Here is a 13,503-nt window from a genome sequence, read left to right on the forward strand (position 1 = left end):
TGAAATATCAAATATCAATTTTTTTTTAAAAAATCATGTTTTTGGTGCCCCCTGCTTTTCTGGTGCCCTAAGCACGTGTTTAGTCTGCCTATTGGGTAATCCAGCCGTGCATATGGTCACACCACCACTTGCAGTGAAATCACCCGCCTGTTTCCCAAGAGATGTTATAAAGTTTTACTGCATGTGGTTACATCACTTAAGGCCATTGGAGTCAGGGAAAAGATAGCGATTGACTTCAATGGATATTGGAATACACACAATATCTTAATTCACAGTCTTAATTCTATAGCTCATCTCCTTGAACCATATATTAAAAATGGTGCCGTATCTCCATTTTAATTGTTACACTATAATCACTCACATTTCTTAAACATAACAGCTGTTTCTTGCATTAACATTGTCAAACAAAGCCCCGGAGAGCAACGCACTCTCCCAAGCTCATTCACTGTGTCCCATTTAATTACAGGATGATGATGGTGGCTGAAAACAGGTGGCTTAGAAGATGAAGTTTTCTCCTGAAGCTGGTCATCAGGCTCACCAAAAAAGCCAATGTAAGGGGAGAAGTGCCTGCTTTTCAATGACAAGACAGATTCCCAGGAAAGAAAGAGGAGCAGATCCAAGCCTGAGGTGAATCAGCCAGCATAGCTACATTCTAATCAATGGAGCTGTGCTAATTTACATCAACCAGGGATCTGTTTCTTGCCTTTCAGATTGCTCTATTATAATGTTAATAGTATTAATACTAATTTTGACAAATTACAAACAGGTAAAAATGCCACCTTCATTAAGAACACATGTACCCAGGGGTCCTATTTAAAAGGAAGGGGAAAGGTTCTACATATGGACTCAACATTAAAAATAATTTTTTTTCTGAAGGTAGGTTTGAGCGAGAGGACAGGAGTGTGGCGGGGAAACAAGAGAGGCACAATAAGATTGCAAAGAGGATATCCCACGCCCTGTAGCCCACTGCAGCAAATACATGATCACCTGCTGACTTCAGACCCAAGGGTGAAAACCATAAGAGGTTGGTCGTGTGAGGGCAAAACACACAGCAAAACGGTGCTCAGAAAGTAAGCCTTGAATGCCGCCAGGCCCTGCTCACCATCAGTAGCTTTAATAGGCACCATGTGCATATTTTATTCCAAATGGCTAATTTTCATTTATTTGTTATAATTATAGTGCCTTCTGACACCCCCTATTCCCCATACACAAGCCTATCCCCAAACCGCAACAGTGTGTAAAAGTTTGCCATCGCATCTCCATTAAAAACTGTATTCTCTCCGCCTGCCGGTGATAATGCACTTCAGATCATTCATTGATGCAATATATTTTCCAGGATAGGCTTTTTGTTTTCTCTCTTGGCTGCTCACCCTCTTCTGTGGTCAGTTTTGCTCATTTCTCTTGTAGGCTGTCTAGAAGCAGAGAAAGGCTTTTAGTTTTAAGCAGTTCTCTTTTCAGCCTCCCCTTATTGAATTCCAACCTCCATTTTTTTTTTTTAAACATAGGAACATCATTTATCTTGGACTTTAAGTTGCAGAGGCCTTCAAGGGGCTCCTTTTTTTCTTTCCCAGCTGCATTTGTTGACACACAGTCAATCTGTTTTTTGCCTTCCTTCCCCTTTTCCCCCCCAGCAGGCCATAAAGTATCGACAGCTGTGCCCTTTATTAGCATAGCCATTCTAAACACAACAAGGGGGAAGAGACTAAATATATTACAGCCATTACCTCTGTCAAAAAGTGACAATTTTAAAACATTTCGGCTTTTCACTGAGAAAGCTAGCAACACAAAAGAAAGTGCTATAATTTTATTGTAAATGCTTTTTAAATATGGGTCACTTGGCCATAATCAGGAGAAAGGATGGAAAAGTTCAAAGCCTGAGAATAGTTCAGGCTGATATCAGAATTTTTTTTTTTTTTTTTTTTTTTAAAAAAGGCTTGTCTTTAAAATATGCAAATTGGAGAAAAATACAACAGTGAGAAGCATGCAAACTAAGATCTTTTTCCTGGAGGTTTTGTTTTCAGTACAACTCTGTTCATGTATTTCCATTTACTTATAAATGTGTTTTACAACATGGATGGGAATTTTTCCTCCCCAAACAGGGTGTTATGAATGTTTGGACTTTAAGAAATAAAGAGGGGAAAACAGCCAGTCTTCTGTTTTCAAAATAGTAAAGTATTCTTTTTCCCAAATGCCTGTGGAACGGAGATGTAATATGGCTCTGAGAATTTACCCGTCAAGATGAATTTTAAGAAATAAAATCAGTGTGAAGCGTTTCCTAGCATATTAGGTTCAAGGTAGGACTCTCAAATCTCTGCATATGCTATGAATTTTGTTTATATATTTTTAAGTTACTGCAATACAGTTTTTGTCAAAGAGTGCAGAATGGGGGAAGAGAGGGCAACCTTTTCAGTATTTCCAGTGACCCACTGTCTGTGGTTAGCATCTAATCTGCACTTTAAAGGTAAAAGGGGATTTATGGATGTGCTGAAGTATGTATAATCCAATCATTTTCATTTTAAACTGCAATCACTGTGCATCAAGCAGGAGGAAAAAAGCTTGTAATTAACAATGGATTCTGACATCAACTTGCTCATCATTTAGGAGAACATCAGAAGAAAGTTTGCACTTGTTTTTTCCCTCATGTTAGTTGTATCCTCCTATTCACAATTCTTTCCCTGAGGTTTGCTTTTGCTTTTTAAAATTTAAAAGTATGTGTCAACCTTAGCAATGTGATATGAACATTTGGTAGGCTCAGTTGTCCAAACAGCCTTCCAAAGGCAGAACTTCTTGAAAAGATCTAATTAAATAATGATAGATAAAATCCTGGAGAAAATAGTTAAACACAATTATTGTTGTTAGTATTGTGATAATACCTAGAGGCCATGACCCCATTGTGTTAGGCATTGTACAAACATATCATAGAGAGGGTGTCTTGCCCCAAATACCTTACAATCCTAGTGTAAATCTCATTAAGTTATAAATCCCTATTTGGTAACACCATATAGATTTATATACTACAGGAAGAATGGCTTTTTAACAGCAGCAGCAACTAAATGACCATTAGCACTGCTTTCCCAAGGCAAAGTGGGGTCATAACAGGATCATATTTTTTTGGCGCTTACTAGTGAAGTGCCATTGCATTTATTTCACTCACAGAAAATGTCTTGGGGCTGCTGCCAGTTACTCAGGTTAGAGCAGGGACAGCAAACCTTTCCATGATGAATTAAATCCGCAATTTCATCCTTTATCCTTTTCATCAGACCGTCTGGTGCTAAATATTGGTAGAAAATACCATATTCTGATATTAGCTTTCCTTTGTTTAAAAAAAAAAAGTTCTGCAGGTCAAAGGTAGCTCATACCGAGCCCGTCCACATTATATTAAAACACTACATTAAAGGATGGCAGGGTTGCAAAGTGTAGCACTCAGCTCAGGAAATGACATAGTGAAGGATGAAATCCCCACATCCCTGCCTCATTCACTGGGTAGTAAAGTGAATGGAATCCAGCCTCCTGCAATGTGATCTTCTGAAGTGTACACACACACACACACACACAACCTGCTCGGGTCTTGTAAAGGGCAAGGGAAAGGAGATGTGCCTGCATAGCTTCTGGGGGCTGTTGGCAATTGACAGGTACAACTGGCAGCCAGGTACAACTTAAAGCAGCCTTTAGGTTGCATTACATTATGCCAAGGTCCAGACTGGTCTCCAGCTGGCTTCAGGAAGCACAATGGGATTTAAAAGCATCTTCCTGTACCCCTCTGCCACCCCCATAAACTTTGCCTAACACAGAATGGCCTATCGATACATTACTTTTTAAATGGCACTCAGGTAGCTCAGTATCAGTGGACATTTAGCAGAAGTCAAAGGACCAAGCACTCAAGACAAATTGACAGGTCAGAGATTGCTGAGCTAAACATTGCATGGTCCCTGAAGCCAGAAGCTGCATTCTGTGGAGATATCTGACTTCAGGAGTAGCAAAGGCCGCACAAAACAACATAGGAAAGATTGATTTGTTTTGTCTTATTGTATATATGCTTTCAGTTAAACTAGCATAATGTTTGCTATCATTTTGTGATACCTTTCTAACAGCGCTGAACACACCAGGTAATTAAGATGTTAACACAGCCAATGATTTTTATTTGCGAGATTACACGGTGCTTATACTTGTTCCTCAGATCTGCTGTGCCTTTGTACTACTTTAATTAGCATTTTATACACATGGATCAGAAAAAAAAAAAACCTCTTTCCTGGCCAGCTAACTGTTTAACTTGTTGCTCATCAAAGATCTAAAAAGTCTGGTTTTCAATTATTTGAACAGTGGAACAGTCTTTTTACAGCCAACCTTATTAAAGTGCCGGATTTTATTAGCTGTTTTGTGTTAATAAGACTAAGGAGAATGTAGTGGAATGCTCCTTTGGAAGCTCTTGAATTCCTGTATACTTTGGAGTTTACTTTTCTCTTTCTGAATAGGATGCCTGGCAATGGACTAATATGTCAGCTTGCTGTATTGTAACATTCCCTACCTTGAAGCTCTCTCTGACAACTACTTCACCTAGATAAGCCAAAGCTTCTTTCAAAAGCATGATATCAAGGAAGAAAACCCAGATAATACTGCCCATTCACCACTTTTTTAGAATGTTCCGGGGAAAGGGACTCACATTTTAAGGAGATTTAATATTAAGTGCATTGACAGTCCAGAAGGAAGTCATTTCTTAATGCAAATAAGATCTGATTTTTTTAAAAAAAAAAGTCTATTCTTAAAAAAGTCAAGATATTCTAAACGAACCCTTTTCCATCTTTTTGAAGGTTTTTGTGAATTTTTTTTAGCAAGTCACCCCTCCTCCAAAAGCATCTTTTCAAAACTTTCCCTTGCCAAAAACCTGGTTTTCAGTTAATGTAAAAATGTTAACAGCCGTTTAAAAATATTTGTCAAAATGCTTTCAATTAAAATTTTTAAACCCTCCCAGCAGAATAAAGCATGAGATTTCCGTGCAAAAAACCAGAATATTTAGATAGTGTCAACAATTTCCCATGAAAATTTGTTTTAGAAATCTAAAGGTTATTTTTGAATGAAAAATAGCTTTTTGTTCATGCAACAGGTTACCGGCCCTTTAAGGCTAGAGGACTGTGTCCTGCACAACTGAGTGTGCTAGATGCATTTCCAAAAATGTATAATCAATAGACAAGAGGTAGACTTCAGAGCTCCCGAACAGCAAAGTTAGGTCGTAGGAGTCTCCCTAGCTGTCCTGCCCAGCTCTACTACTAGCAAGGAACGTCTCCTTCTTCCTACCTGCACGAAGGAGGTGCTTTCTGCAGGTCAGAGCCAGATGTTAGACAAATTGGGTAGAAAATATAAGGAAGAGGTAGCTGTCCATGTTCATTTGTCAAACTGAAAAGTGCTATATGGAGCCTCTGAGGGAAGCATGTCTGAAAGAATAGCTGACAAGCTAAGTAGTCAGGGAGCGAGTGTGTGTGTGTGTGTGTGTGTGTGTGTATATATATAAAATGTCAGTGAAACCCAAGACAGTGGCAGGGCCTGGGGAATCCATAGGACTTAATCCAAAATACCGTTCAGGTCTAATCAGCACCTGCTTTTGGGAGCTGTATCAAGAACTGATGCCACAATGCACAGGTACAGCAACAATTGGAGCAAAAGCTTTGTGCGTAAACTAACAGTATGATTCTCTGGTTTCATCAGCTTATCAGCCGAATAACCAGAAACCACACGATGTTCTTCATGTTAGCTGAGAAAAATCAGGGAAACAACTTCTCTTCTGTCCCAGAGGAATCATGGGGAAATTAGTAATACAGAGAGCAAGTTTTACATAGGGAATATGCAAAGTATCCTAGGTCACAGTGGAGAAGATACTTAGATCATGGCAAAATACCACTAAGAATCCAGTGTCACAGGATTGCCAATAGGGAAATCACCCCTTCTTGTCTATGTTCCATTCACTATAAATTGTGACAAATCTCTGTCCTTGTCTCTGTGGGTCCCCCGTTTCCTGGTGGATTTCACTAGCCTCAGAGGCTCACTGTGACCATCCATGTAGCCATTCTCTCTCTAGAGGCCAGGGTCACAGCCTACTGAGCCATTTTCATCATAAGCCAACGAGGGAGGTGAGGAGAAGCTATCCTCCCTTGCACAGTCTTCGTTGTCTTCCAGTCTCAGTGATTAATCAGGGGGGCAAAGAGCAGAGCCCGGGTCCACTCTCTACTCCGGGCTCCAGCCCAGGGACCCTAATAGTATCAGCTATGGTGGCTGACCTTGTAGGAACAGGACACGTACAATTCCCTGGGCTACTTCCCCACAGCAGCCCCTCAAGCTCCACTTCACCCTTACCTCAGGGGCTCATTCTTTGTGTCTGATATGGTGTGTACTGCTCAGTCTCTCGAACAGCACAACTTTCTCCCACAGCTCCTGACATGCGGGCCCACCTGACTAACTGGGAGGTTTTTTACTAGTTTCAGCCAGCCCCTGATTGGCTTCAGGTGTCCCAATCAACCTACCTGTCCCCCACTGCTTTCTGGAAGGATCTTAATTGCCCCCAGGTGTCTTGATTAAACTGGAGCAACTGCCATTTGGTTACCAGGGTAACAGGGATTTGTTTAGCCTGGGGCTAACATACCTGTTTCTCACTACTTTCCTATAGCCATCTGGTCTTGCCCTGTCACAAAGGACAATGGGTAACATTTTCAGAAGTGACTTAGGTTCCCAAGTCCCTTGATTTACAGTGAGATTTGAGCTCCTAAGTCACTTTTGAAAATGGTACTTAGGTGCTTTTGAAAGTTTTACCCAGTATCAGAAAGTGATAGATCCAGTAACTTCCATTGGATGCGAAGATTGACTGAGCCCATCATTATTATCCAATACAATTACATACAGTAGAACTAAAGCTTATTAAATGCAGAAGCAGGCTGATGGTTTGAATAATATCCAATGCCTGCCTCAAGACTTTTAGCAGAAGCAAAAATTAGGCCATGGGACAATAAAATATGCGAAAATAATCCTGTTCTACTAGCACATGCAATAGTCACCCTAACGTGTTTTACAGCTCTCCTCAGTCATGACTCTCCAGTAAAAGATATTACCTCACCCACCTTCTCTCTCTAGAAGGCTGGGACCAACACAACTACAATACTGCTTACATTCCCACGAGATTACCGATCGCTACTTGTGCATTCCTACACCCAGAGAGAGAGAACAACCAAGCAGCTGCACCAGTCCCCTGAATCAAGTGTATTTTCATCTTGATTCCTTAATATTGTCCTAATATTTTCTCATATATTCAACTGCTGTAGGCTGGGCTCAGCACAGGGGGCATGCAGGTGTTCATGAGAAGATCTGTCTTAAAAAGTGACTGAAGCTACTGCTAAATATCTGGTTTTCACTGAAACCAGATACATTTTTTCTTAAACTTAGAAAAGCCTCACTTCACTTGGACTATAAGCTCTTCCAGACAGGGATTGTGTTGTGGGTATGTGTGTACAGCACCTGGCACAATGGGGCCCTGATCCCCATTGGGGCCTGTAGGAGCTATTGTCATACAAATTAACTCAAAAAGGGAAGCACAGCCTCCAGGCTCATTTAGCAATATTCTGTGAATCACACCAGAATGCAGCATGCAGCAGCTGAGAGAGGTGCAGCACTGGGAAGCAACAGGAGGAATGTCAAACTTATTAGGGAGACATGGCTGAATTTAATTTTAATTAGAGCCCATGGGGCAGAGCTATGAAGTCATGAAGGGCCCTATATGCATTTGCAGCACACAGCAGACGTATCAATGGGAGTTTGGGATAACTGAAGTTAGACTATGACTGGCCACAATAACCAATATTATGCCCTGAAGTGCTGAGCAACTACAAATCCATAGGTCAAGGAGAACTGGGGGTGCTAGCTTCACTCAGGCCCTTAATAAATTAGCTATTGCCTCTTTAGGCAATAGCCACTGTAATGGCTATTTTATTCCTCACCTCCCCCATGTCTTTCCCCATCTCAGTGTTGGGTTCTACGTGGGCTAGTGCCTGTGGGCCTTTTTCCTTCTTTGTGAGCAGTTGGCTTGAGCAGTGCAGTTGCTTGAAATTTAAGGGGGCTTAAGCTTAGAACCCACCAGTTATTCACAACCATCCTTCTCTGACCTAGACTCCTATCTCCTTACCTCAGGTCTTCCTTAGGGAGAGTAAGGAGCAGATCTCTTCCTGCTGCAGTCTCTGTGGTGCTGTTCCTGCAGACTGAGGAAGACAGCACTGCATCCCAGCATGTGCATATTTTCTTTCAAACTTAAAAGGCTACATACCACCTTTCCCCCCACTCAAAGCTTAAATTCCACAGAACCTGAACCTGTCAGGGGAGCCAGATTAGGGTGACCAGATGTCCTGATTTTATAGGGACAGTCCCGATTTTGGGGTCTCTTTCTTATATAGGCTCCTATTACCCTCCACTGCTGGTCCCAATTTTTCCACATTTGCTGTCTGGTCACCCTAAGCCAGATTGATAGTGTGGGTTGCAGGTAGCCTGCAGACAGTGTTTTGTATCCATGCTGCTGCAGGATGAAATGGTGAGGAAGGACAAAGAGCCCTCTCAAAGAAAGGAGAGCATGTGGGGAGTGAGAAGAGCCTTGTTTTTGTTTTTTTTTCCCCAAGGAGGAGCTGCCAGGTCTGCAGTAACCTTCACCCCCACTCCCCATAATCTTGCTGTGTAAAGTTAACGGAATAATGGAGTGAGGTTTTGGGACATTGCCCTAGTAGAAAGTTACTCCATACACTTAACGAGACCATGTTGCAATCTACTAAGGAGGAGTGAATTTACATGAATTACCTCAGAGCTGGAACATCAGCCAGATTCAGGTACTGAGTCTTTCATTCCTGCCTGTCACTTTAAGCAGTGTCCAGTGGGTGTCTGAAGAATATATACTCTTATTTTGCAAAATAAAACTTTAAACAGGAAAACAAATGGTTGTGTTATTCAGACTGGCAGAAGCCCAGTGTTGTGCTGTCTGTACTGAGGTCCCTTGTCCCAATATAATTTATGTTCCTACCTCTGGCCTTCTGGGAAAGATCATTTTAGAGTTGGTAGAATACACTCAGGGAGCAAAGTGTGATCTTTCTGTTTAGTCAAAATTACCTTGTGTTGGTCCCTTCCACTTTGCAGGAGGTCTTGCAACAGCATTGATTGATGTCCAAAATCCTAATGTGTATGTTTTATGGGAATCCACTCCTGAGACAACAGCTCCTGCCCCTGTAGGAAAGAACACGCAGAGCGGATACCAAGAGACCGTCAAATCCTCATTAACAAAGCTCATTAGCTGTTGCTCCTGAGGGAGAGAATTTGTGAATTCTCCAGTTGTCATCTTCTACACCATTAACCTTATTGTCTACGGAGGGCTGATGACAATTTGTGTAGAGCAAGCACTGCCCACAGGTAGACTCTTCCACAGACTCCCATTATTGGAAAAAAAAACCACAAATCAGTCTAGAAGTAACTATCTGGAAGAAGGCAACTACCAAAAACCACCTCATTAGGGAAACTTGCGCAAGATGGAGGAGTGGGGTCCTGTAGTGGCAGAAATGGGGCCATTCTTTTGTACGTGGCACCTAGATATTATTGGTGCATTAGAAATGTGTTTGCTTTGGCCAGTTGCCTTCTTCCTCTAACTCAGGGCGGGAGCAGCGGCTGGCTTCACTTCTGCAAGGTGGCTTGAACTCCACTTGTTTTGATGCAGTATGAAGATGTAGTCATATTCATCAGGCAATCTAGAATTGCATGGATTAGCATAACACGTTTGTAGTGGTCTCAGCTTCAAAAATTCTTTAATATTAATTTTGATATCCCTGGTGCTCTTTAAAGTAAAAGGGCAGGCTCCTGACTAATCTCTCCCTGAAGTGAGTGAAACTCTCACCTTCTAAGATACCATCAGTGGGCTTTTCCTTTCCAGTCCTTTAGGAAGTATAAGGGATGCTAGGGAAACACCTCCGGGTAACACATCTCTATGAAATCAAGTTCCATTTCCCCTGCTACACAAAATCACTCAGCTTAGGGAGCCATGTGCACACTTCTGTCCACACTTTGCTTTTAGCAGAGCATATGGACATTATAGTCTGTCCCACAACTCCACCAAGTTCAATTAAAAAATCCGTCCCCCCCAATCCCTTCTCCTTTCTTGACTTCCCCTCAATTTACACGTGTTAATTTTCAACAAGTAGCACCTGATTCAGGAAAGCGCTTAAATATGCACTGAAGTCCATCCCTGGCAACAATTTAGAACACGCTTAAGCACTGTTGTGAATAGGGATATTTTCCTGCATCAAGGCCAGGGGCAGCAGCTTTGTATAATTTTTGATGGTGCCCAGAATAGGTCCAAGTCCCGTCCCCCCACCTGCCTAAGGCTCTGGGAGGGAGTTCGGGTGCGGGAGGGAGTTTGGATGTGGGCTCTGGGTTGGGGCAGGGGTGCGAGAGCAGCCTCCGGGAGGGAATTAGGGTGCAGGCTCCGAGCTGGTGCAGAGGGTTAGGGGAAAGGGGTGCATGGTGCAGGTTCTGGGAGTTGGGGAGTAGGCTGGGGCAGGGAGTTGGGGTATAGGGGACCAGATCAGAGGGCATTTGGGTGCAGGCTCTGGGCTGGGGTAGGGGTGCAGGAGAGGGTGAGGGGTGCAGCGCTTACCTCAGGTGGCTCCCAAAAGCGATCCACACCCCCCTCTGGCAGCAGCTCCTAGGTGGCAGGCAGGACACCATGCACCACTGCCCACAGGCACCATCCCCGCAGCTCCCATTGGCTGCAGTTGGCAGAGTTGGCATTCGGGGCTAGGGCAGCACGCAGAGACACCGCCCTCCCCACCAGGGGCTGTAGGGACGTGCCAGCAGCTTCCTGTTGCTTCCGGAAGTAGAGCGGGCGGGCAGGGTGCACCTTAACCCTGTTGCAATGCTGGTGGTGGCGGCAGGGGCCCCGGGCCCTTTTAAATTGCCCGGGGGCAGCAGGCAGGGGACAATCTGGGGGAGGCATATGGGGGCAGCAGGCAAGGCCAAGGGAGAGACCCGGCCCCAAACTTTGGTGGAGCCAGGCTCCTGTGCTCTCATACAACTCGACGCCCCTGATCAAAGCCATAAGTAGTATAGGCTTCCTGGGTTTACTTCCGTGGCCCTGATTCAGGGAACAATCAAATACAGCTTATTTAAAAAAGAAAATAAAAATAGATTTAGCAGTAATCAGCAGCTGACTGACACAGAGGTTAAATTTTGAAACAGACTGGTTAACCATGGTAATGAATGGTGAGATAAAATTTGATGGTTAACATGTTTTTTTTCCTAAAGCAGTTGTAGAATTATTGAGCAACTATGTAAGCAAACTTATGGCTTGATTAGGTCAGTCACATCACATTTAACATCCTTTATTCCTAGGGCAATTAAGTCATTCTGCTTCTTTAACTGAAATTGTACTTTAGGAAGGGGTTGGGGTAAGATACCATAAACAAAAGCAAAAAAGGGAAAAAACCTATTGAAATGGGAGAGAAGAATCTAGCAAGTTTTAATAAATATTTACTTTTTTTGCATTGCAATCTTTTATTTTCATCTCACTGAAATACAATTTGCTTTACAATTAATAAACTGATCATTTGTTCCTATATAAATGGATTAATAAAAATGCAGAGATTACACCACAAAATCCATCATTCAAATATCCCAATAAGAAGACTTAAAGTGATGCTGGCTAATGAGAGGGTACAATGTGTAGATAAAAGATGTTGCGGCTCTGAGGGAAGATGCTGATCAAAGGGGATATTGACAGCGAAGCAGGTGATGCTTTAGTCTGAATCTGAACTGTCTTGGTCATTGGTTTGGTACTGGCAGATTGTCTCTTCCAAAGGAGTCATCGTGCCATCCGGTCGAACTCCCATTGGTTTTATAACCTCATCCCTGTAAGATTTTTTAAAAGTCTTAGCATATGCACACATGCATCAATCCACAGTTTTATTATATAGAGAGATATACACACAAACTATGTTTTTATAGTCTTTACAATAATTTTTAATGAAGATCTCCATTTTGAACAAGAAAGGGGAACAAAACAAATCCAAACTGGGGGTGGGGAGGACAGATAAAGACTTCATTCATGTAGGCTAACCTATTAAGCCAATTAAAAGATACAGGAAAAGTCAATGCCCAACAGACTCAGGACAAGGAGCAGGTTCCCTGTTTTAAATACATACATTAGCTTTTCTTCTTTGAATTCTTTAAGAAGAAATGGTTGCCAAAGTTTCATCTGTCGTTCTCGGCAACACACACAATTAAAATAGATGATTTGATACATATTCATCTCATTCAATGAAATAAATCATTCAGAACATTCTGCCTACACAACCTCTAGTGGTGCTTAAGTACTTGTTGATCCATTTTGAAACAGTCAGCTTTTTTTTTTTTTTTTTTTAAAACACTATTGCTTTTGTTTGTAGCAGTTTAATTACAGGATTGACAGCCATTTTAATCTCTTCAAAGCTCCAAAAGCCTCTCCACAGCTAATCCAATTATATCTACTCCACAAGCCACAGCCTCATCTAAAGATGATTAATTATTGATTAAAGCCAATCAAAAAGTATTAGCAAAGATTTATTTAATCCTCACATTTTATCACCACATTTATTGTATATGGATTATGGCAAAGGCTGTAAGGTCAAATATAACATTTTGATTTTCTATTATAAAGCCCTTATTTTTAATTTTCATGATTTCATTTAAATGGTGTGGATGCCAGACCCTAATTTATCTCAGATTTGAAAGGGAATCCCTTGGAACTTGTTTGTTGTCTCCAAAGACAGCCATAATGTAAAGAGCAGAATTTAGTTACTCTCAGTGGGGAAATGCTTTATTTCCTCCCAACATTCTGCCTGTTCCTCACTCTCTCTTTAGGACAAAAGAGAAGGGCTTTGTACAGAGAGTCAACAATCCCAATAATGGCTGTTACAGAAGCAGCTAGAAAAGCAACACACAAGTTGCAGGGTATGAACAATAAGCCAGATATTATAAAGATGAGCAATGTTTAAACACGATACCAGAAACCCTAGTTTTGAAGAGTTTCGTTCCTCTCAATAGAGAAAGGGAAACTATTTGAATTGGTGAGGGACTCAAACCACAGTGATTATTTGCACCGGACACAAACTCAACAGATCATTTTTCTAAAATGCCAGAGGAGAAAGCACGTATTTGCTGCACTATGTGGCTTGAGACACCTTGAACTCAAGGAAACGAGTGTGGTTTTGCCACGCTGGGCTGGGCAGACTTCTAGGTATTTCTGCAAGAGGTCTGCAACCCTTGCATGCAGACAAGTAACAGTATGGCTTCTTTGCACACCTCAGTCTCCAGGGGGAGGGAATGTGCAATTTTGTACATCCACTGGCTATTCTCCTCATGGAGGGGAAATAACTAGCCATGGGTTCTAGGACTGATTCTTCCTTCTCTTCTCACGTTGGCAATATGGGTTCTAGGACTCTCCTGACCATCTGAGAATATCCT

General features: G+C 42.0%; 1 protein-coding gene and 1 long non-coding RNA gene across 2 annotated transcripts in view; both read right to left on the bottom strand.

The window, feature by feature from the left end:
- Positions 1-327: 327 nt before the first annotated feature.
- On the bottom strand, positions 328-6,420 carry LOC123366020. The gene is made up of 3 exons (XR_006577894.1): positions 6,346-6,420; positions 3,155-3,271; positions 328-1,412 (listed from the first exon to the last, which is right to left on the bottom strand). It is a non-coding gene; the product is annotated as an uncharacterized LOC123366020 (long non-coding RNA).
- Positions 6,421-11,548: 5,128 nt separating this feature from the next.
- The window catches only part of RIC8B (RIC8 guanine nucleotide exchange factor B), a 59,484-nt gene continuing 57,529 nt past the window's right edge, over positions 11,549-13,503 (bottom strand). Inside the window, exon 10 of the mRNA XM_044987318.1 lies at positions 11,549-11,910. Coding sequence (XP_044843253.1) covers positions 11,799-11,910 — 112 coding nt within the window. The 3' untranslated portion in view covers positions 11,549-11,798. The remainder of the gene's footprint in view (positions 11,911-13,503) is intronic.

This window comes from Mauremys mutica, chromosome 1, assembly GCF_020497125.1.
Source record: "Mauremys mutica isolate MM-2020 ecotype Southern chromosome 1, ASM2049712v1, whole genome shotgun sequence".
NCBI lineage: Eukaryota > Metazoa > Chordata > Testudines > Geoemydidae > Mauremys > Mauremys mutica.